The sequence below is a fragment of the Canis aureus genome, chromosome 23 (assembly GCF_053574225.1).
Source record: "Canis aureus isolate CA01 chromosome 23, VMU_Caureus_v.1.0, whole genome shotgun sequence".
In the NCBI taxonomy this organism is placed as follows: domain Eukaryota; kingdom Metazoa; phylum Chordata; class Mammalia; order Carnivora; family Canidae; genus Canis; species Canis aureus.
This window is the reverse complement of record NC_135633.1, coordinates 2,250,755-2,274,527: the sequence shown is the minus strand read 5'-3', so window position 1 is coordinate 2,274,527 and position 23,773 is coordinate 2,250,755. Positions and strand designations below refer to the sequence as shown.

Genomic DNA, 23,773 nt, shown 5'->3' with positions numbered 1-23,773 from the left:
CAAATGAGAAACTAAGGGAGATCAGCATAAAATGTAAAAAGTAGACATACCTCTTCCTTCTGCTCATTACAGATCTTTACATACTGAGTTATATGATTGTTGAGGTTAAGAACATTGCTCTTCAACTGTTAAAAGATAGAAATTATGATTGCATACATATATAAAGATAATAATCACGTAACCATACATGAGAAAAATGGCATTATGCCCTCATTAGTTCTGTTCCATGAATTCAGAATTTGTGACAATTACAATCATGATCAATTACACTCATGTTCAAAACCTGTGACAGGAGGATATGCTGAGCACATTTATAAAATAAATGACATTATAAAGAAATAGTCTTACTCTCGGAGACAAGGTATGTCTAAGAACTTACAAAGCATTCTTCACATTATAATTAAAATTGCCCACTTTCTTTTTCCTTAGACTTCTAAGAAATTTAGAGATAATTTTAAGTTTCAACAATTTCTAAGTTCAACTAGTTTTTAATGAGTTCTTATTACATTTTATCTTTTTTATAATTGTATGGGCTCCTTGGCAGCTATGGAATAGTGGAAAGAACATCAAACAGAAGTTCAAATGCTTGATTTTGAGGTACTGTCCACTTCTCACTTAACTGATTTAGAATTGTACTTAAAATTCTGAGCATGGGATTCCTCAACTGTAAAATAGAGCCTTTGTCAATGGGATGCTGTAAGGATTACATGAAAAACATGTGTGAAAAGTTCTGCACACCCATTGAGCATATCCTTTCCTAATTAATTATGTAAAGAATATATGAACACTTCTCTAAAAAGACCATACCCGCTCATCTTCATGGAGAGGGGTAAGCAGCAGAAGTCATCATACCACTTAAACTCTAGGTTTCTTCCAACCCAGAGATCCTGTGATTTTAAAAGTACATCATGGTTGACTTAAATTTTTTTAAATGATCCCAAATTTCTGGCCAAAATACTGACTTAACCAATCATTATTAGATTGTTAGAGCTATACAGATATTGGTTACATCAATATCATGAATTATTTTAAAAGGGCTATTTACTTTATAAACTGAGGTAGATATATTTGTTTTACAGATGAAGTGACTGAAGCTTGGAGAGATTATCAAACATGTCTAAGGTTTTCAGGTAGAAAGAGTTGGTGCTAAGGTAAAGCAAATAACATCATGCTTGGCTGTAACGAATGTGTTAAAGCCCTGACCAATTACTCTATTGTGCCATCAAAATATCATGTGCCAGGAGATAAAAAAGGTTAGGAAGAAAGGCATTAGAGCATCCTACCTCGCAAAAGACTAAATAATAGTAACTATTATATATGTAATCAAGATGCTTAATGATTTAATTGTCCAAGTTAATGTTCAATTAACCAATCCGATAAAGATATTTCTAACGCTGTTTGCTAATTCATTAGTAAAAATACAACTCTAATTAATAATTTTTTAGAGTTATAAAAATAGTATACAACCAATGCTCTTATAACAAAGGTAGACTAAACAGACTTACAGAAGATTTAATGTCCTTTGCACGATTAGCATACTTAAGAGTGTTATATGTGTCATCGTAGAACATAGAGGAAGGACTAACAGCAGCTATCATTATAGTTTGACAGTTTCCTCCAAGAGAATCCTTTAACAAGCGAGTGAGCTTACTATTTCTGTAAGGAATATGCTGATTCTTTCTCTGAAAGAACAAAAAAAGAATTCTTATGTCATTTTCCACATTTAAATGCAAACCTGCTATCACTTCACTCTAAGAATTTAAGCACTGCCCAACTTTGCCCAGACTTATGGTATAATTGGTGATCGAAATGATAATGAATCTTACAATATCCTACTTAAAGATTATATTCCCCTCTAAATAAATATAAAATTTAGTTAATAAAAAACCAGTATTAGTTCAAGAGTTGTAATACCACATAAATATGAGATGTTAACAACTGGGAAAACTGTGTGGGGGATATTTAACAAAATCTTTCCATATTTTCTTTATCAGAAACAAAATGTTCATATAAAAAAATTCCATTATTTTTTAAAAAGGAAATTAAAATACAAAAGTAATGTATGCTCTATTCGAATATACTATAGGAATAATAAGAATTCTGCAAGGCATAGAATAATTTCTCTCATTAAATAATTAGCTAACATGGATACAAAGTAAATCAAAATTATAATCTTACAGAGACTTCATCTGAAAGGACAATGTGTAGTTCTAATAGAACTTAATTATTTCTAGGTTTTCATTTACTTAAAAGATACAGTTCTGATTTTAAAGTAAAAAATATATTTTCCAAAAAGCATAACTTTCATAAAAACAGAACATTTGAATGTTAAGCTAAAAGCAACCTTATGCTATCCAGTGTAAATATTTCATATTACAGAAGAGAAAAATGGAAGCTAAACAAAAAGTGAAATGACTTGCTTCAGGTCACACAGTTGATAATTCAGAGATAGAAATCAGCCCTAGGTGTCCTGTGCTCTCCACCACAGCAGTGTTTCCCAAACAGTGTGGAATGTGCACTGCTGGTGTTAACATGACATAATTTTACATTGCAAGACATGTATTAAACATGGACTCATAAATGACTCAATAGGGGTCAATTATTAAAAACTGAGTTGCTATGGCTTAAGTCTAGAAACCAGTATCTATCCCATGCTGTCTGCTTACATGTTTGAGATTTGTAACTTAGAATATAAAAGACATCTTGCTTTGTAATCTTTGTATGATTTCAGGAACTTGCTTTTTTTAAAAAAACAGTTCTCAAATCTTTTTTTTTTTTTTTAAGATTTTACTTATTCATTCATGAAAGACACAGAAAGAGGCAGAGACAGAGGAAGAGGAAGAAGCAGGCTCCCTGTGGGGAGAGCCTGATGCGGAACTCGATTCCAGGACCCCGGGGTCACGGCCTGAGCTGAAAATAGACACTCAACCACTGAGCCACCCAGGCTTCCCTCAAATCATTTTAATATACTTTTACTAAATCAAACTATAACATTTTTTTTAGCATTCATTGACCTGTATTTTCCTAAATGTAGGTAATTTCCTAAAGCTTGAACCTGGATTGAACTTAATGTTCACATTTTAATTAAAAAAAAAAAAGAAATCATTTTTACCAATACAAATACAAAAGTCGTCAAATATGCTGTGTTCCAGCAAGCACTTGGGCATATAGTGAGATGTGAAATATTTTTAAATGCCCCAAAGACATCTAGTAAACATACCCCATTAGGTGATTTTTTTAAAAAGATTTTATTTATTTATTCATGAGAGACAGAGAGAGAGAGAGAGAGAGAGGCAGAGACACAGGCAGAGGGAGAAGCAGGCTCCATGCAGGGAGCCTGATGTGGGACTCGATCCTGGGGACCCTGGAATCATAACCTGAGCCAAAGGCAGATGCTCAACCGCTGAGCCACCCAGGTGCCCCTAAGGTGATTTAATTATATCTTCTATCTTAAGCCCCTCTTCCAAAGAAAAATTAAAACTCTTTAATATTTAACCCAATTTTATAGTATCTAAAGTAGTAACCAGAACAGAATTAAGTTTTCCTAAAATGTGTTTTCGTGTTCATCCCAATTCAATTATGCTTGTTGTATAAAATGACCTAAACAGTCATTTTAATAATCAGGTTCAAAATAGGTGATGAGAAAGATACCATAAAACATTAACTATCAATATGATTTCAATATGTTTCTTTCAACAATCTGATTATAGAACTTGAAATTAAAACCAAGCGAAACCAAACCACACATAGCTTTATTTGATATAATGGGCTTTCTGGGGGTCTCTGCTCTCTATATAAATATTACTAATACATTCTTGAAATTTGACTTATAATAGACCTTTAAAATAAAATTATTTAAAGTATATCTTCTTAGAATTACACATATTTTAATATTTCAGGATACTTAAAATAAATAAACATACAGTACCTACCTTTGTATCTGCTAAGGCATTGATAACATTCCCCAGAGCTAAGAGTGATCGATTAATATTCGTGCCTTCTATAAACCGGGTCCCTTTAGCACTGGTAGCACTGGCTCTCTCAGACCCTGCCAGATCAATGAGTGACATCTTGGCAATTCGTACATTTTGACTGATACTTGCTGTTTTGTCTTGTTGTCGCAAATAGATCTTTTTGAAATTACAGGAGAATAGGAAAATGAGGGTAAGATTTAACAAAATTAAAAGGTACCAAGCAAATTAAAGTACTAAGCAAATTAAAAGGGAAACATGCACTTTATTTTTAAAACAACATGAGATCAAAATAATTTTCATTTTAAAAAAGAAACTGAATAAAGTATAACAATCTGACTGGCTGATACCCAAGAATACTAGAAGTAATTATAGAAATTGGAAAAAAACTCGGAAATGAAAAGATTTCCTAAGTGTGTACCAGAGGGCAACTAACTCCTGACCCAACAGCAGCTCAAAACAACTGCCATTTGTGTTCTGTAGCCCTTGAACCAGATCATAGAATTATGAGAGGTGGTGGTAGGGCGCAGGTACTTTATTATTTTTTTAAAGTTTTTTTTTTTTAATTTTTATTTATTTATGATAGTCACACAGAGAGAGAGAGAGGCAGAGACATAGGCAGAGGGAGAAGCAGGCTCCATGCACCGGGAGCCCGATGTGGGATTCGATCCCAGGTCTCCAGGATCGCGCCCTGGGCCAAAGGTAGGTGCTAAACTGCTGCGCCACCCAGGGATTCCCCCGCAGGTACTTTAGAAATAATGTTCCTAACCAAAAACCAAAGGCAGTAGTTAGAATGCTTTGCATGTCTCCAGGAATTGGTTCCTAAAGGAAAGCTGAATTTGAATGCTGATCCAAATTGAGTAAGTGTATTCTAATTTCTGAAGTTGTAGCATGTCATTAAAATGTAAAAAATGTGCCATATAAAAAAACAGTAAAATATACTTGTCATGTTCAGCCAATTAGGGTAAAGCATCAATTATTGAATGCTACTTTGTATTTAACTGAAATAAAGTGGCAAACTTAAAAGAGTTTGGTAAGTTTGGTAAGATTAACTATTATTCCATTATAAAGATCTTCGTTAATATTCTTATAGAGCAGGGTCTAAGACATTTGGGTTATCTGTGTTACAGATAACCATTTCTCTCATGACTACTGTTAAATGAAGAGTCAGTGGAAAGAACAGAAAAGATAAATAAAATTTTATGCACTGGAAACTTTCTGAATGATGTGACTGCCATGATCATATATGAATTCTTTCAACTGTATTTCTTACTGTAAATTGGGTTCTATTAGCATAATCCAGAATGAAGCTAAAAATAATCTGGATTTTAACAGGACTAGAAACCACAAAAAATAAAGCTGCTAATCTATGATTTAACTCTTTCTAGAATCATATCCCTAAAAATAACTATATCAATGTAATCAATGTCCTTAAGAAATTCAACTTGTGCACGGTCCCTATGATGAAATCTTTAAAAAAGTGAACCAGAACTCTCCAATTTATTGTTTCTGTAAATCTATACCTAAAAAGAGGTTTACTCTGAATATAAGATTATCTCTAGGAAAGATGAAATATTTTCACTAAAAATAAGAAAAGAAAAACATAAGGAAAAAAAAGCTTTTAACACTACCACCTTACTATCCTGTATCTTCACACAGTAAAAATTTATACTCTGAGAGATACCATCTCAATTCTAAATATTCTTTATAAAATCTTTTCAAAGCTGCAGAATAAAGGAAATGCTGAGGAAAGAGTCCCCAGTTGAAGAGATTTTCTTTGTATGTATGAAAGTACCCCGTATGAATTTGGCTTTATTTTAAATCCAATTTTAAGCGCAATAGTCTAATGGCCTGTTACCTGGAAAACAGCATGAGAACGAGAAGACGTGGCATTCATATCAGTGGGATGTTGCGTCCTGTTTTTGTTTCCACTATCCAATAACTGTAAAATTTCCTCTGAGGATTTGGGCTAGAGATGTTTAAGTAGAAGAAAAAATATACAAATAGTCATCTATCTTTAAAATTTTTAAATAAACTTTCAACAAGAAAAAAGTTTTTAAAAAAAGATTTTATTTGACAAAGAGCACAAGCAGGGGAAGCAGCAGGCAGTGGGGGAGGCAGAAGGGGGCTCCCTGCTGAGCAAGAAGGAGCAGGATGCGGGCTCCATCCCAGGACCCTGGGATCATGACCTGAGCTGAAGGCAAACTCTTAACTGACTGAGCCAGCCAGGTGACCTGAAAAAAGACTTTTTAAGATAAAATAAAAGGTAAAAAACAAAACAAAACAAAATGCATTCTATAACTTGTATCCCATTAAGTATTTCCTATGTAGTACTAAACAAATGATATACATTGATCTTTGAATAATGCAGGGGTTTGGGGCGCTGACACACCTTTTCCCTCCAGGCAATTGAAAATCCACATGTAACTCATGGCTTCCCAAAAGTTTCTTTTTTTTTTTTTTTCTCCCAAAAGTTTCACTAATAACCTACTGGTGGCTTCAAGCGTTACCAATAATATGAAGTCGATTAATATGTATTTTGTATATTACATGTATTATATACTATATTCTTATAAACAATGAAGCTAGAGAAAAGGAACAATTTTTAAGAGAATTATAAGAAAAATACATTTGTAGTACTGTACTGTAATTACAAAAAAAATCTGCATATAAGTGGACCTGTTCACCTCAAACCCATGATATGCATGGGTTGACTATACTTTGGTGTTATATGAGAAATAAAAGATAAAATTTTATCTCTTGGAGGAGAAAAAATATAAATGTATTAAGTAGAATAGAATATTAAGTTTACAAGTAGATTCTTAAAAGAAAAGTTCATTCAGAGTGCCTGGGTGGCTCCGTCAGTTAAGTGCCCGACTTTGATTTTGGCCCAGGTTAGGATCTCAGGGTTGTGAGACTGAGCCCACATGACTCCGTGCTGGGCATGGAGCCTGCTTATGATTCTCTTCTCCCTCTGCCCTTCCCCTAGAGCTCTCGCTCACTAAAAAACAAAAAAACTCCCAAACCCCTTCCCCAAAAACAACAAAAAGAAAAGCTCATTCAATTATTTCAAAGGAAAACAAAATAATACGGAAGATATATTCTGATCATTTTAACTCTGCACGTCATTATTTTTCTATTTTCCTGTACAACGGAAAATAAGTAAAGGACCAAATAATCACACTTGCTATTACAATAAGGAAAAAGAAATTTATAAACATACCTGATGTAAAGTCAATCCCTGAACAACTACCCCTTTTTGGGCATCTTCCCGAACAGCAAGTGGTCCTGAATTTACTAGGAGGTCACGAATCTGTTCATTATATACCTTAGGAAAAAGCAAAAACCAAACCAAACCAAACTGCTTTAGCACTGGTGTTAAAATGATAGTGACACATCACACATGTTGCTGATTTAGGTCATATTAGAATTGCATCTTAAAGGTAAGCAGCAATTCATTTGCATTCATCTCACCCCTTTTATCTCATGTTGCCATTAAGTTTTGTTTTGTTTTTTTTTTTTTTTTTTTTTTGGTCATTAAGTTTCTATCATCTGAGAAAACTGAAGAGTTTGATTATCTAGGTTTGCAACTGAAATTTAAAGGTGGAGTCATTATATCCTTTCTCCATAATTCCTAACTTGGTGACTACAGCGAAACAGAAATAAGGTAATTTGAAATGCCTTTTCCTATTTTCTGGAAATATATGGGACACATGGTCTTGGGAAATTCTAGTAAGTTATATGGAGGTGGTGTGATTCTTACTGAAGCTATTTATTATTTCATGTTTCAATAGTTGAAACTTTTTAAATTTCAGAGCTTAAGAGTTAAAACCCATACTCAAGGATCGACAGCATTTATTTCATTCATCCTTTAATTATATTATGTTTAATATGCAATTCTTAATAAGTCCCATAATAGGACCCTCCTCCCTCACCCCATTTGAATGATTTAAAGAACTAAGGACCTAGGAGGTTAAGTGATTTGTCCATGGCCACAAAAGTAGCAGCAAAGTAGGGATATCCTCACTCTACTGCATGGCATTGAATACACATCTGTATTTTATGTCTTTGGCAATTTCCTTTCTTTTTTTCTTTCTTTCTTTGTAATTTCTGTAAGCAATGCATAAAATAGCACTATTGATCTGTTTTTATGAATTTATTAAAGATACTTAATTTTCTACTTGCCAACCAAATGATAAGATTTTAAAAAGTATACAGACTTAGGCTTTAAGAACTATTTTGTGTAAGTATTTCTATGTTCTAATAAATAGTCTTTAATGATCTTTATTCCTGGTAAGATTTTCTACAATGAACAATGATTTTTAAATGTATTAACGGTTAGAAGTAGTAAAATATGAAGAGATAATTTTTTGGTTCTTGTTTTTCTGATAAGCAGCAGTTTTCAAATGTTTCCCCTTACCCATTTCAATCATATAAAATACACAATTAGAACAACCATTCTTGGGATCCCTGGGTGGCGCAGTGGTTTAGCGCCTGCCTTTGGCCCAGGGCGCGATCCTGGAGACCCGGGATCGAATCCCACGTCAGGCTCCCGGTGCATGGAGCCTGCTTCTCCCTCTGCCTGTGTCTCTGCCTCTCTCTCTCTCTCTCTCTCTCTGTGACTATCATAAATAAATAAAAATTAAAAAAAAAAAATAAAAAAAAAATAAACTACTTCTTTAAAAAAAAAAAAAAAAAAGAACAACCATTCTTAAGCCAGTGTACACATGAAAATCACCTGGGAGCTTTTAAAAAACATAGATGCCTCAGCCATAATCCAGACCTATTAAATTAAAATGTCCAGGGGTTGACACCTAGACATGTCTATTTTTAAAAAAACTCCATAGCCAACTCTGGTGAATAGCCTGAGTGGGAAGCCATTAGATTAGACATTGCCTTACCATTTATAAAATGAAGGCAGATTAAAAGAAAGTAAAAACAATTAAAAACATTATAAAAATAACCAACTTCAAAATTCTCCTGGTTATGAAAGGATCTAAGGAAGAAATAATGACTATTGTCATGCTCTTCCCAATTAAGTTCAAAGCGATTTTTTTCTAGTACTGAAATATAAAAAAATGAGTTTTTTATTTCCAAGTTATGTAGACAAGAAATTTTTTAGCAATATACATATCTTTTTTTAAAAAAAGATTTTATTTATTTATTCACGACAGACACAGAGAGAGAGAGAGAGAGGCAGAGACACACGCAGAGGGAGAAGCAGGCTCCACACAGGGAGCTCAACGTGGGACTCGATCCCAGGTCTCCAGGGTCACACGCCGGGCTGAAGGTGGCTCTAAACCACTAAGCCACCGGGGCTGCCCGCAACATACATATCTTTTTTTTTTTTTTAATTTATTTATGATAGTCACAGAGAGAGAGAGAGGCAGAGAGAGAGAGGCAGAGACACAGGCAGAGGAAGAAGCAGGCTCCATGCACCGGGAGCCTGATGTGGGATTCGATCCCGGGTCTCCAGGATAGTGCCCTGGGCCAAAGGCAGGCGCTAAACCACTGAGCCACCCAGGGTTCCCGCCGCAACATACATATCTTAATCAATTTTTGAAATGCGAAGAACCTTTCTTAGTAGGAACCAAACTACAAGTTGTCAGTAAGAGTTGTGACTACCAGAAATTTTCTCTATGATACTACAAACGAATAGGAAGAATAATCATGGATTTGTTTCTGGACTGGTATCTGAAATACTATCTGAACACAAAGTTAGAGTGCCTATCCCATAATTATGATTTGTTGAATGTCGGCTATTACTAAGGGAGCAGAAGTCCTCAAAGAATGAGGACACAAGAGACAGCATGACGGAGTCTTGATTGGCCAAATCCAACATAAATTTGAGCATACAAATAAATAATTACAGTAAAGGGTTCTAAGCAATGAAATAATGTTCAGAATCCATTGAGCTTATACTGATATAATAAAAGAAAGGAAAAACTCTTCCATTGGGTAGAAAGCCAAGAAATAAATGTAGAGGAAATGAAAGAATTTAAATATCACTATCACCTACCATCATAATAATACTTGATTCAGGCATAAATCATCAGTGGATATCAACAGTAATAGATGAAAGTTTGGGGAGTAAGTAGATAAAAAGGGTAAAGTAGTATCCTTATAGTGCAGAAACTCTGCTGACACCAAAATAATGAAATGGATCAAAGTTAACACAGTTAATGGGACTAACAGACCACAACAGCCTCTTGATATGATACTATCGGGACTCAACAATACTTCCACGGTGCTCCTGCCAGTGCATAACCGGAGTCTAATAACTGACTATCCGAATCAGGGGTTTTATGACAATGATATAAAACACAGAAAAAAATCCAGATTGAGACTAAAGAGATGTTAACAACTGAAGGTAATTTATGACTTCAGGTTTTCTTTTTCAATAAAGGGCATCATTAATCTTGCTAATCAGAAATTAGGCCAAAATAAAATACTCAGCATAAAAAGAAGTAAGATGTGTAACAAATACTTAAGACCAGGAATTTTAATGATTTTATATATTCTTAAGAAAATTCCTATATGGCAGAAGTTTGAGTGGGCCATGGAACTTCTTAAAGAGTTCTCAATACTATTGACTGATCTAAAGAATGACACTGTCAACTTACCTCCAGATAAGAAACTGCAGTACTACATACTTTCTCTTCTTTAATCTCATCCATGGATTTATAAAGGTCTAACATTGTTAGATACATTACTCCAGGGTCAGCAGCTGATCCTAGCATCGTGTGGGTCTTCCCAGCTCCAGTAGCACCATATGCAAGTACTGAATTTTTATAAAAAGGATCAAAGCTCTTTATTATGACATGTAACATTACCATATCCAAGGCCTAGTGGATAGTTCCATCTGGATATCCTGAACATAACTTTAAACTCAACAGATCCAAAATTACTTATATTTTTATCCTTAAAACCTGGGAATTTTGGCACAAATCTTTTCTTCTCCTATATTCTGTATTCTGATTAATGGTACCACCCTCCCCTCATTTGCTCTCTTCCCTCTACAGCAATCTTACAAGTTTTAATTAGTTATCAGTCTCCCTATCTAGTCTCAATCTTCTCTAATACATCTCTTAGAATTTTGTACAGTTTTTATGAAAACAAAATCTGAATATGTTAAATCTTCTTAATTGTTCAAAGGTCCTACATGAGAAAGTTCATATTCCTTGCCTTGGAATATTATTAGGAACTCTCTCCATTCTGTTTCTTCCTTTCTGTAGTCTAGGTATATTAGATTGTGTGAAGTTCTTTGCATGAGCTGCTTCTTTTTTACTCCACTGCCTTTCCACCGAAGAGTTCCTTTACTTAATCCAGCTGGAACACTTAACACCTGTTCTAAACATTCAGCATAAATGTCACTTTTCCATGTCTTCCCTGTCATAAGCGGAAACATCTACTCCCTCACTTGAATCCTCAGTGTCTGCCACTATTCTAGTATGTATCACACTGTGTTTCCAACTGTGAGCTCCACCGAGGCTGTGGCTGTATGTCCTTCATAAGTAGGGCATGACCTGGCACACAGCAGATATTCGCTACACGTTTGCTGAATGAATTCCAATACAAGTCATTTATAAAATTCTTTTTTAAAATTTGTGTTTTAGGCAAGTAATTTTGTTTCCATGATTCTCTCCAGCATAACATAAAAGTTCTAAACATAAAACATAAACATAAAAGTTCTAACACTAAACAAAACAAAAAACTACTCTGAATTACATATGGCAAATACCTGACATAATAAGACAATTAAGTCCTCAAATTATTACTGGTAAAAATATTTGTATAAGTTAAATCTCTCTTATTAACCAAATATTAACAAACTACCAAAATACTTTTCAGTAGACTCAATTCAACTGACATATGTTTCATTCTATTCTATTTTATGTAAGCTTAGTAGTACATCAAGAAGTCTTAAAACAGCTGAATAGTATAAAATAAAGCCAAGAAGAAAACAAAGATTCAGTAAGAGTCTGGTAGAGGCTTTTTCATTTGGAGTCAAGAAAAATTTAAATCTCTAGAGATAGTATAAAGTTTCATGAATGAGGAAAATAATATACACTTAAAAATTAGAATCATAGCAGTTTTAATCAATAAACCACATTCTATTCTTATTTGACCAAGAGGGTAAGTCTCCTATAATAAAAACTGAATGAGTCAGTGAAAGACAATGAAACATGTTACAGTTTTAGGGTATCTCAAAGAATATGTCATAAATGGTGGTAATTACAAAAATAAATAATGGTGTTAAGTGCCTTGTAAATATTGAATTAACTGGCCTTGGATCTCTCTCTAGGAAATAAACATGGCCATTCTGAAAGGCAAATTACTATAGATCTATCTAGAGCACTAGAGATGCTTTCTGGGCTGAAGATATGCTAAAATAGCTCATGATACTCAATTAACATGGGCTTTTAACTTTTTTATTTCAAAGTACTATAAAGAAAAGAGGTTCTGTAAAGAAACTTGCCAAGTGTTCAGGAGTGTCTAACTCTTCCCCAGGGATAGATAATTGTATAGGTAAGCAGTGGGAATATTAATGAATACAAATTGTGAGAAATCTGGCATCAACTGCAAGACCCATGTGGCTTAATAACATACGAAAATGAAATCAGGACTGTCTATAGGGACCATAGCAAGACTCTGGAAGACAGTTTTACAAATGACATGTTATATATGATGACTAAATTTCAAAGAAAGTCTACTTTTACAGAGAAATTCTACTGAACTTAATACTTTTTAGCAAACAAGCACCTTAAAATTCATCATGTTTAGAAGAATGGGTCAAGCAGATGTTCATTCTAATGTAAAAGTGAAATCAAACGAAAAAATTAAAGCTCGAATTGAAACAGTTACCTGTGCAATTATATCCATTCAAAAAACTACGAAGAATTGGCTTAGTAGTATGTTCAAACACTTCTAGTTGAGTAGATGTTTCATCAAAAACAGCATCAAATACAAATTTGAGATCCTTATTTTGTCTCTTTGTAATATCACGATTTGCAGGTTTCTTTCCATGGAAAAAACTGATTTCTTCTTGTTTGGGATCAAAGACTAAGATATGCTTATCCACAACATGTACCACTTTATGGAGTCCAGTTGCCTTTTCTTTTGTGTTTTCAGGACGTACACGAACAACTACTTTCATATGGTGACACAAGTCTTCCTCAGTGACAGACATTGTTGATTATCTTGCTTCCTCTGTTTATGTAAGTGCCTGAGAATTTCTCTGTAATAAAAAAGACAATAAAGTGTTAGTTCTATTGTACACAATATGGATGGTAGGTAGTATTCATTTAACAAAGTTATTAATTCTATTCCAGTCACTGGTAAATATTACTTGAAATATATTTGAACATTATATATATTTAAACATATATATACGTGTATACACACATATCCTCACACACACTTCACTCCTTGGTTCAAAACCTTCCAATGGTTCTTTATTTTATTCAGAGTACAAGCTGAAGTTCTCTAAATGGTCTCCGTTTTCAACTCACATTTTGATCTTCCTTTTGCTCCCTGTATTCCAGCTAATACACCAAGCACCCCAAAAGGGTCTTCCCAGTAGCCATTTTTTTTATTACAAAATGCTTCTTTAATATCTGAGTGACTAACTCCCTCACTTCTCACAAGCCCCTCAAATGTTGCCTTCCTGACTACTCTTATTAAAATTGTCAATCCAATTCCTAATTACCCTTCTCTATTCTTTCCCAAAGCACTTACTATCTCCAAATAGTATATATCTTTTACTTTATTGTGTTTCTCTCTTCCAGTTAAACTATACACTCTTTAAAGGTATGCATATTTTTAAAAATCTGTTTTGCTTATTGATGTGTTCCAAGAGCTTAAAACAGTGCCCAGCACAGGGTAGACTGCATAAATATTTGATGAATAAATAAATTAGAAAAATCTAAAAGGTTTTTAATTTTTTTCTTAGTTTTAACTTTTAGATACTTGATTAATTTCTGGATAGTTGAGGTTTCTAAACTATTGATCTTTGTTGGTTTATCTTTACTTTTACTTTATATTTTTATGTGAAGCATTCTGAGAGTCAGACCATAATTTTTTTAATAATAAATTTATTTTTTATTGGTGTTCAACTTGCCAACATACAGAATAACACCCAGTGCTCATCCCGGCAAGTGCCCCCCTCAGTGCCCGTCATCCATTCAACCCACCTCCCGCCCACCTCCCCTTCTACCACCCCTAGTTCGTTTCCCAGAGTTAGGAGTCTCTCATGTTCTGTCTCCCTTTCTGATATTTCCCACTCATTTTTTTCTCCTTTCCCCTTTATTCCCTGTCACTATTTTTTATATTCCCCAAATGAATGAGACCATATAATGTTTGTCCTTCTCCGATTGACTTATTTCACTCAGCATAATACCCTCCAGTTCCACCCACGTGGAAGCAAATGGTGGGTATTTGTCATTTCTAATGGCTGAGGAATATTCCATTGTATACATAAACCACATCTTCTTTATCCATCATCTGTCGATGGACACCGAGGCTCCTTCCACAGTCTGGCTATTGTGGACATTGCTGCTAGAAACATCGGGGTGCAGGTGTCCCGGCCTTTCACTGCATCTGAATCTTTGGGTAAATCCCCAGCAGTGCAATTGCTGGGTCGTAGGGCAGGTCTATTTTTAACTCTTTGAGGAACCTCCACACAGTTTTCCAGAGTGGCTGCACCAGTTCACATTCCCACCAACAGTGCAGGAGGGTTCCCTCAGACTATAACTTTTATTTTAAACTTTATATCACTGATTGATGTATCCTAGACTTACCATTATTACAGAGCAGATTAAGATCTCTGGTTACACCACGGTGTATATGTCATCTTCATCATCTTCATACATGGACTAACTAATAGATGCATCTTTGGAAGTACTTTTAACCCTACGGATTTATGAGCTACAGGAAGAGATGAGCCTAGATGTATCAGTTCTACTGTCATGAGGCTTGCAGCCAGGATCACTTTTACTACAAATAGTTCATAAGCCAAGGTTCTTCCTTTGTTACCTTGATGATTCTGAGAGATCTTTTGCTGTCCGCTACCATAACCCAAACTAACATAGTTTTGAAGCCCTTGTGAAAATCAAAGCTAGGTTTTTGGATAGCCTTGCTGTGCTGTATATGGTTTCACTGCAGAGAGGGAGTCTAAGTGGAAATCCAGGGTCTGACTCCTGTCTTATACTTCAGGTGAAGAGATCTACCAGGGTTGGGTGGGTGTGTGTGTATGTATGTGTGAGATTTAATTTTTTGTCGTGATATAATCTGATAATTCTCACTGCTGTGTAAGTAACATACTGTAAGGAATAGGGACTAATCAGAATAGTGAAGTAGCACATATAGGAGATAACGCTGTCATTCAGAATGAGGTGGCAGTCTGCTTCTGCAAGCACTCTGAAGGTAAAGATAATAGATTTTCTTGATAGATGTGGAGTCTGAGAAAAAGACAGGATTCAAGAATAACTCCAAAGTTCTTGGCCTGAGTGTTGGAAGATCTAGACTTCTTACGTTTGAGAATTTTAATAGGCATCCAGGTGGGGGCATGTCAAGGCAGCTGGAACCCAAGTTAAAAAAGTAAACTCTGTCATCAATGCTGTTTGAAGCTTTTGAAAGTTTTTAAAGCTTTAAAGGGCATTAAAATTTGGGGGAATATTTAAATCAAGGAGAATAGGTTGATCAATTGTATTAAATACTACTAACAGGTAAAGTACATGCTAAGAAGTAACCATGGGATTTAGTAACACAGAAGCCAACAAGAAGAACAGTTTTAGGGGAAAGGTGGTACAAAAACCCGAATGAGACTCAGTGAATACAGGAAATACTACTGCAAAAGTAGCAAAGAAATGGTGTAGTGGAGAGGGAGAAGGGGTTAAAAAAGAATACTTTGTTTTTTTAAATGGGATAAATAACAACGATAAAGCTATGTCATAAAACCATACACTTTTGGGGTACCTGGGTAGCTCAGTTGGTTAAATGGCTGCCTTTGGTTCAGGTCACGATCTCAGGGTCTTGGGATGGAGTCCTGCACATCAGCTCCCAGCTCAGCGGGGAGTCTGCTTTTCCCTCTCCCTCTGTCCACCCCCAAAGCTGTGCTCACTGCTCAAGCTCTCTTTCTCTCAAACAAATAATTTTTTTTTTTTTAAAAGCACCATACACTTTTGAAAAGAATTCAAATAAGGCCAAAGTACTCTAAAAGCAGAAGACACCGGACACAGCCCACACACCCCCTTTGGGGCTCGGTCCTTCCCCAAAAATAGAATGCTGAAGAGGGAAGGATGGTCATTTGGATTCTAATAGTCAGGTTCCAGATGAATTACTACTCTGCTCTTTCTTCATCCTTGAGCTTCTGTTTAACCAAGTCCCACAAAGCACCTATACCTCATTTCTATGACCTTGGACAAGTGACCTAACTTCACTGAGTGTAGGTTTCTCATCTGTATAAAAGAAGCACCTCAAAGCACTGCTGTGAAGGCTACAAGAGATGACAAGTATTAAATGTAGTAAGGCATTCAATAACTGTCAGTCCTCCTATCTACCCCATTCCTGTTTCTTCTCGACAAAGACACTGTTTCATCTTTTTAGTGTTTCCTCATGGGCTCATGATGGCACTTTGGGTATGACAATTCTTCCTTGTTTGGAGTTGTTATATATATTAGAAGATGTTTAGCATTTCTGACCTCTATTATAGGCTAGTAGCAATCCACATTCTTGGTGATACCAAAAACTGATCTCCATACACATTTCTAAAAGTTCTTAGGAATACTGAATGCTTAGACTTTAACTGATACACTTTTCACCCCTAATCACAGATAAAATACACACAAATGAAAGTTAATTAAGCATAAGAAGACATCAGGTGATTATTTTGAAATAGACCTTAGAATCTCAAGTCGGACAGGATCTCTTGTTAATTAATTAATTAATCAACTCAATATGTTAACTATTAGATTAGAGCCAGATACTTTAGGTTAAAATCCCAGGCCTACTACTTACTGGCTGTCACAGTTAGCAAGTTACTTAAACTCCCAGTGGCTGAGTTTCCTCATCTATAAAGTGGGACTAATAATAATATCAACTCACAGAGCTGTTGTAAGGAACTTAGAACAATGCCTGGCACACAGTATACACTACGAGTGTTTGTCACTATTGTTATTATTATTATATACAGTGCAGTGAGGCTACAGGTATTAATAAAATAATGACACAATTACGTAAAGGTATAACTAACAAGTGCTGTTAGGTAATGGTTAATAGTGCTACATAAGGCTATTACGGGGGACTCATATAGTCAGAAGAAGTGGCAGGAGTGGAGAGCTGAAGGATGGATAGTTACTAACCAGGTTAAAAAAAATTTCAGGAAGGAAAACTAATTATACTATTGTACTAATTATATCATAAATATTGACTGCCTTCTAGGAATTAGGCATTTTTCTGAATCCCATGATAAAGGGCAGGAGTGTATGTGGGGTCTCCTATTCTGGATGGGGCAGTTGAGAAAAGCTTGTCTAGTTGAGGGACTTTTTACAGAAACTGAAGTGTAGGAGTGTGGCTCTCTGGGGCAAGAGTATTTTTAGGCAACAAGTTCAAAGGCCTATAGTAGGAAACAGACATAACTGGCTGCATGGTCAATTTGCTTCAAGATTTCTTTTAGCTGTTTAGTTTTAGCTAATTTTTACAATTTCGTTTATAGCATCTAAAGAGATGCTCAATTTACCTTCGCTCAGTCCTTTTTAAAAATTTTTAAAAAATTACTTTTCTACACTCAATGTGGGGCTTGAACTCACAATCCTGAGATCAAGAGTAGCATGCTCCATTCACTGAGCCAGCCAGGCATCCCAAGCTGTCTGAGTCCTGATGCAGCTGGATAGAATAAAAGGGAAGGGAGAAGGCTGCATTAAGAAGATAGAACTAGATAAGAGTGGGGCCAGATGCAGAAGATTGTGAACACAAGGCCATTAAGTTTAGATTTGATTTTGAAGTTTATTGGGAATTGCTGAAGGTATTTTAGAAGATCTTACTCAAGTAAGACTTCAAGGAGAAATATTGACAATTACCTAAAGGAATTTAAGAAGTATAATCGCAAATACAACTTTGCTTTACAACTTGTTACAGATTTTTACGGAAGACATCGATTAATTTTTAAAGTATCATACAGGTCTCTGTTTTCAAAATACGTGAATGAATATAATTTTCTTAATAAAAATGCTTAGGGTCAATAGAATCACCAAAAAGTAAAAAATTAGTCTATGTTCAAATACACCGATGTCTTTAGGGATCAATGAAGTTTTCCTTACGTTAACACACAATGTCAATTTTCTTTCCTAACATGGCCAAATAAGAGATGGACATCTACTTGATTCTGAATAAGGCACACAGAAAGCAAATTCTTTGACTATGTTTACTAAGAAGCAGCAGGTGTTAAAACCTAATTCCCTAAAAGCTTAAATATTGTTATCTGCATAATAACGTGTTGCTTCAAAAAGTCTTTTTGGGGCACCTAGCTAGCTCAGTGGGTAGAGCACACAACTTTTTTGATTGCAGGGTTTCAAGTTTGAGGACCAAATTGGGTGTAGAGATTACTTAAAAATAAAACCTTAAAAAAAATTCTGCGCAGGTGACTGTTCAGAAGATAGTACCACAGCCTCTGATCAATTTTGCCATATCTATTCCTAATTGTATTTGTTGAATAGAATCAAGAGTAAGCTGGTAGGATGACATTGAAGGAAACAAAACATTAAAAACTGGTTCCAACACCATTGTTCATTATAATAGATATCTGTCTAGTCTAGAGAAAGTAGAATATAAAAAAGAATAATGAAGGAGCTAATGCAGGGGCTTTAGTTGCTAATCTATAAAGTGATAGGATTGGACTCTGTGATATCTAAGGTCTGTTTCTAGCTCTAGTAGTTTATGACGTTTCCATGTGATTGGAAAAGGGTCTAAGAAAGTGACAGGAAATAACAGCTAATGGGACTGTATGTTTTTACCATTATATCCCTAATCTCTTGTAGTGAGTCTGGTAAATAGCAAGTTCTCAAATATTTAATTAGAGTAAATTAATAAATTATAAAAAGCAGACACAGAATCCAAGGAAGCAATTCACCCATTTAGAGTAGAGGCAAACATATTTCTCTGAAAGAATCTGCGTATTACAGTAGAGTACAACGACTGGCAATAATTGGTGGTCACAATGAGGACTCCGAGGCATCAAAAAAAGGAAATGTGCCTGGCTTCTCATTTACAAAATGAAGAAAATGGGAAGATCATGCTGATAATAATCAGCAAGGGTGGTTAAAATACCATGTCACTTAACAAGGGTAACATTCGATTTTCTGGTATATTCACTTACATAGAAAAGCTCATTCATTCCTCTGTTATATTTAATGAAGAGCTGTTAAAACATAATTCTCTTCAGTAAGTGTAAGAGGATATAAACCAAGCTAAAGAGGCAAATTCTAAACTTATAATGTAAACAGCTACTGTTCACCCAAGATAAAATATAAGCTAATTAAGTCAAAGATTCACCCCCAATTATATGCAAGTACAATAATAAATCTTATTTAATCCATTGATTGCATATACTGCTGCCTTCTTCCAGAGCAATCAGATCATGTTATGTATCTCCTGTCATTCCCCAGCTCCAACCTCTGCAATGACTTCCCAGCATAATAAAATGCAAATTTCCTAGCATGTTGAGTAGGTTCTCCATCTGGCCCCGTCTACCTCTCCAACCTCTTCTTCAACTGTTCTCCTCCTTTTTGATTCTGCTTCAGTCACGCTGTTCTTAAAACATTCAGTCTTGTTCTAACCTCATGGCCTTGTGCGTTCTCTCCTTTGCCTGGAAGGCACTACCTTCAGATATTTGCAAATATTATTAATCTCTCAGTTCATTATTCAGGTCTCTGTTCAAATACCACTTCAGAGAGGGTTTCTCTAAAGATTCCATACAAAATAGTGTCACCTCGCCCTTTCCTCTTCATTCCCTTGCCAGCTTTTTCTTCTTAGCATCTAGACTAACTGGAAAGTATATATTATTTGGTTAGATATCTATTACTTATTTCCCCTCTAGAATATAAGCACTATGAAAGTATGAGCTACATCTGTACCCCAGAACCTTGAACAGGGCTGGTTGACTATTTAGGACTCAATACATAGTTATTCAATAAATGAATGAATTAAGCAGATTTCAAGATATATGTGCAAAACTAGTGCAGAACAGCAGACTTTGCATACAAGCATTTGTATTTTTTAAAAGTCATATATTGTACATGCACGGGCTCTTTTAAGAAAAGAACACAAGAAATTCTTAACATCAGTTGCCCCATGGTGGAGAAATATGAAGGTCTGGGTGACAGGCAGGCTTACTTTCTACCATGTATTCTTTTGTATCATTTGGATTTTAAACAAGACTAGTTATTTTTATTTCAAAAACAAAATAAAAAGTATTAAAATTAACTGCAGGCACAATCTTTCATTTAATAACTTTGTTTTTATGAAATACTTTCTATTGATCACTTAGTATACAAACAGAAATTGCTAAGCAATTTACATACTTCTCAATCCTCATCATAATCCTATGATATAGGTATTACAATCATTTCTATTCTATAGAGGGAAAACTGTAATGGAGATTAAGCTAATTGGCTACAGTCACACTAATGGATGCAAAAGACATGGGATTTGAACTCAGACTAAGTGGGTGTAAATCTGAAGTATTTAAGTAACCACTCTTTTGATTGTAAATATATAATCTCCAGAAATTTTCTCATGAAAGTTGTAAATATATATTTGCGTATTCTTGATAGACACCTCAGTGGAGGAGCACCTGAATGGATGTTGAAATAAAACAGTTTGATTTCTCTATGCTTGTGGGATATCAAATGATTTCTCTATGCTTATGGGATATCAAATATTATCAGCAAAGATGCTATTAATTGAGAACTTTTATTTTTTTTTTTATTTTTTAAAAGATTTACTTATTCATGAAAGACGCAGAGAGAGAAGCAGGCTCCCCGTGGGGAGCTTGTTGTGGGGTTTGATCCCAGGACCCTGGGGTCACGACCTGAGCTCAAGGCCGGCTCTCAACCACTGAGCCACCCAGGCGTCCCGAGAACTTTTAAATTAGGTCAATAAAAATAATAAGTACTAATTATGAACAACACTATCATTTGAGCATGCTCTGTATGTTAGACATTACGGTAAACATTTAACATTCATCATCTCATTCAATCCTTAGAATAATCACGTGTGGCATTCTATAAAAGTATCCGTTTCACAAAAACAGAAAGTTAAGGGTAAATAATTTTTTCCAAGAGACACTGCTAGTAAGTGAGGAGCCTGAATGGAGACTCAGGTCTCAACATCAAGCCCATGTTCCTAACAGCAATGCTCTGCTGTAATAAGAACAGAGTATTTTCAAACAAAGGAACAGAAGTGCTGATTGTGGAGTCAGTCATACAGTTCTTAACCACTTCTTAAACTCAAATCTGAATTAGACTAAGTTCAACAAACATTTTCAGGAACAGGAACTATCCTCCACACTATCATTTATGATTTATACAGCCTCCACCCAATTTATACCTCTCTTCGGAATTGGCTTTAGTGGCCGAGCCGGTGCGCTTCCCTAAGTTCAAAACATCAGGGGAGAAAGAAAATTTTAAGTGGCATGAAGGGCGGCACTGACATCTGGGCTATTTTTTTTCCTCCTGGATTTCACAGCGTTGACAGCATAAAAGTGATTTTATGGCGCACCTTAACCGATTCAGGGGATCGCTGCACTTTGACAAGATGCACTTTTACAATGAAAAATTCATGTACTTGCAAATACTTGCTCAGGGACAGAAGGGGTGAGCTGCTGGCATGAAAGGCAGCTCCCCTTTGTTTACGGAAGCAGACAATTCTTACAAAGTAATGGAAACTGAGTAACGAGCACTATCTAGTCTTTGGTTCTTGTATTCCCGGGCGCCAGAGCCCATAACCACTCCCCAAACTCCAAGGGAGGGCCTGGAAGTAGCCCCCGGACGGCTCACAGCCCACAGCCTCAACTGCAGGCCTACGACAGGCATCACCCACTCCCGGGAGCCAGCCAGCTTGCACGGCGGCAGTCGGCCTGGATTTCTCCGTGCTGCGCGCCCCCGAGCCCCTCAAGGGGCCCTGCACACTCCAGGGCGGCGGGCGCGGGGCACCCTCGGGCACCCCTGGGCGCGCTGTCAGCTGTGGCCGGGGCGTAGAGGCGGTTCCCGCCCACCCTGGCCGGGCCAGCAGCACACCCTGGGGCCAAGACGCCCTAGCTGACAGTCACACCCGGGCCGCCTGGGACCGAGCCGGCGCCCAGTGGCCCCTGGCGGGGGCAGGGCAGTTGGGTGCCAGGATGCCCTGCATCATCGCTCACCTCTCGGAACTGAAGGCGGGAGCAGTCAGGGCCCCCGGCCAGGCCCTCGGAGGGCGACCTGCCCCTTCCCCCCCCCCCACCCCCGGGCCCTACCCCCGCCCAGGACCCTACCCCCCACCCAGGTCTTACCCGCCCCCGCCCGGGGCCCTAGCCCCTCCCCAAGGCCCTACCCCCAACCAGGAACCTACCCCACCAGGGCCCTAACACCACCAGGACCCTAACTACCCGCCCCCCCGCCCCGGGCCCTAATACCCCCCTGTCCCTAACCCCGCCCAGGACCCTACTTCCCCTCACGGCCCTAACCCCACCCAGCACCCTGACCCCCACCCAGGACCCTAACCCCAATCAGGACCCTAAATCCCCCCCTCCCCGGCCCTAACCCCACCCAACACCCTACCCCCCCCGATGGCCCTAACCCCCCAGGTCCCTAACCCCCCCCCCAGGATCCTAACCCCCACCCAGGTCCCTAACCCCGCTCAGAGCCTAAATTCCCCCAGGATCCTAACCCCCCCCCTCTCTAACCCCTCCCCAGGACCCTAAACACCCCCCTCTCTAACCCCGCCCAGCACTCTAACCCCCCCTCTAACCCCGCCCAGGACCCTAACCCCCCGCCCCCGCTCTCTAACCCCGCCCAGCACTCTAACCCCCCCTCTAACCCCGCCCAGGACCCTAACCCCCACCTCCCCCCTCTCTAACCCCGCCCAGCACTCTAACCCCCCCTCTAACCCCGCCCAGGACCCTAACCCCCCGCCCCCGCTCTCTAACCCCTCCCCAGGACCCTAACCCCCCCAACCCCTCCCCAGGACCCTAACCACCCCCCCGCTCTTTAACCCCTTCCCAGGACCCTAACCCCCCCCGCCCCCGCTCTCTAACCCCTCCCCAGGACCCTAACCCCCCCTTCTCTAACCCCTCCCCAGGACCCTAACCCCCCCCCTCCCCGCTAACCCCGCCCAGGACCCTAACCCCCACCTCCCCGCTCTCTAACCCCGCCCAGGACCCTAACCCCCCGCCCCCGCTCTCTAACCCCGCCCAGGGCCCTAGCCCCGCCCCCCGGGGCCCTTCCGCCTCCCAGGCCCTAACCGCCCCCGCCCCCCGCGCCTCCCGCGTCGGTCCACAAGCCCGGCCCGTCGTGCGCTCCGCTCCTCGGGCTGCCGCCGACCTGCGGCTTCCAGCGACCCGGGCAGCACACGAGGCGTCCGCGGCGGCAGGCTCCTGGTCGCGCGCGTCTCCCTCACCTCGGGCCCGCAGGGGCGACGGCGACTCTCCTCCCCGACGTCCGCCGCTCCGCGCTTCAAACTCAGCCACAAGATTCAAACCCAAGCCAGCCTTCCCAGCGCCCCGTCTCATTGGCCGCCGGCCCCGTGACGCCATCACGTCGGACGTTGCC

The 23,773-nt window shown here is 38.0% G+C and overlaps 1 protein-coding gene across 3 annotated transcripts in view; it reads right to left on the bottom strand.

The window, feature by feature from the left end:
* Positions 1–23,773, bottom strand: part of KIF18A (kinesin family member 18A) — a 78,862-nt gene extending 55,089 nt beyond the window's left edge. For 2 of the 3 annotated variants that reach the window (XM_077866143.1, XM_077866145.1), the window contains exons 1-8: positions 23,622–23,773; positions 12,837–13,209; positions 10,595–10,752; positions 7,195–7,299; positions 5,830–5,940; positions 3,933–4,130; positions 1,506–1,682; positions 51–125 (exon numbers count right to left, since the gene is read on the bottom strand). In XM_077866143.1, the coding sequence (XP_077722269.1) occupies positions 51–125; positions 1,506–1,682; positions 3,933–4,130; positions 5,830–5,940; positions 7,195–7,299; positions 10,595–10,752; positions 12,837–13,161 (1,149 nt within the window). In that variant the 5' untranslated portion in view covers positions 13,162–13,209; positions 23,622–23,773. Of the gene's footprint in view, positions 1–50; positions 126–1,505; positions 1,683–3,932; positions 4,131–5,829; positions 5,941–7,194; positions 7,300–10,594; positions 10,753–12,836; positions 13,210–22,386; positions 22,483–23,621 lie in introns of those variants that run through there. The other variant, XM_077866144.1, reaches the window with a different exon arrangement.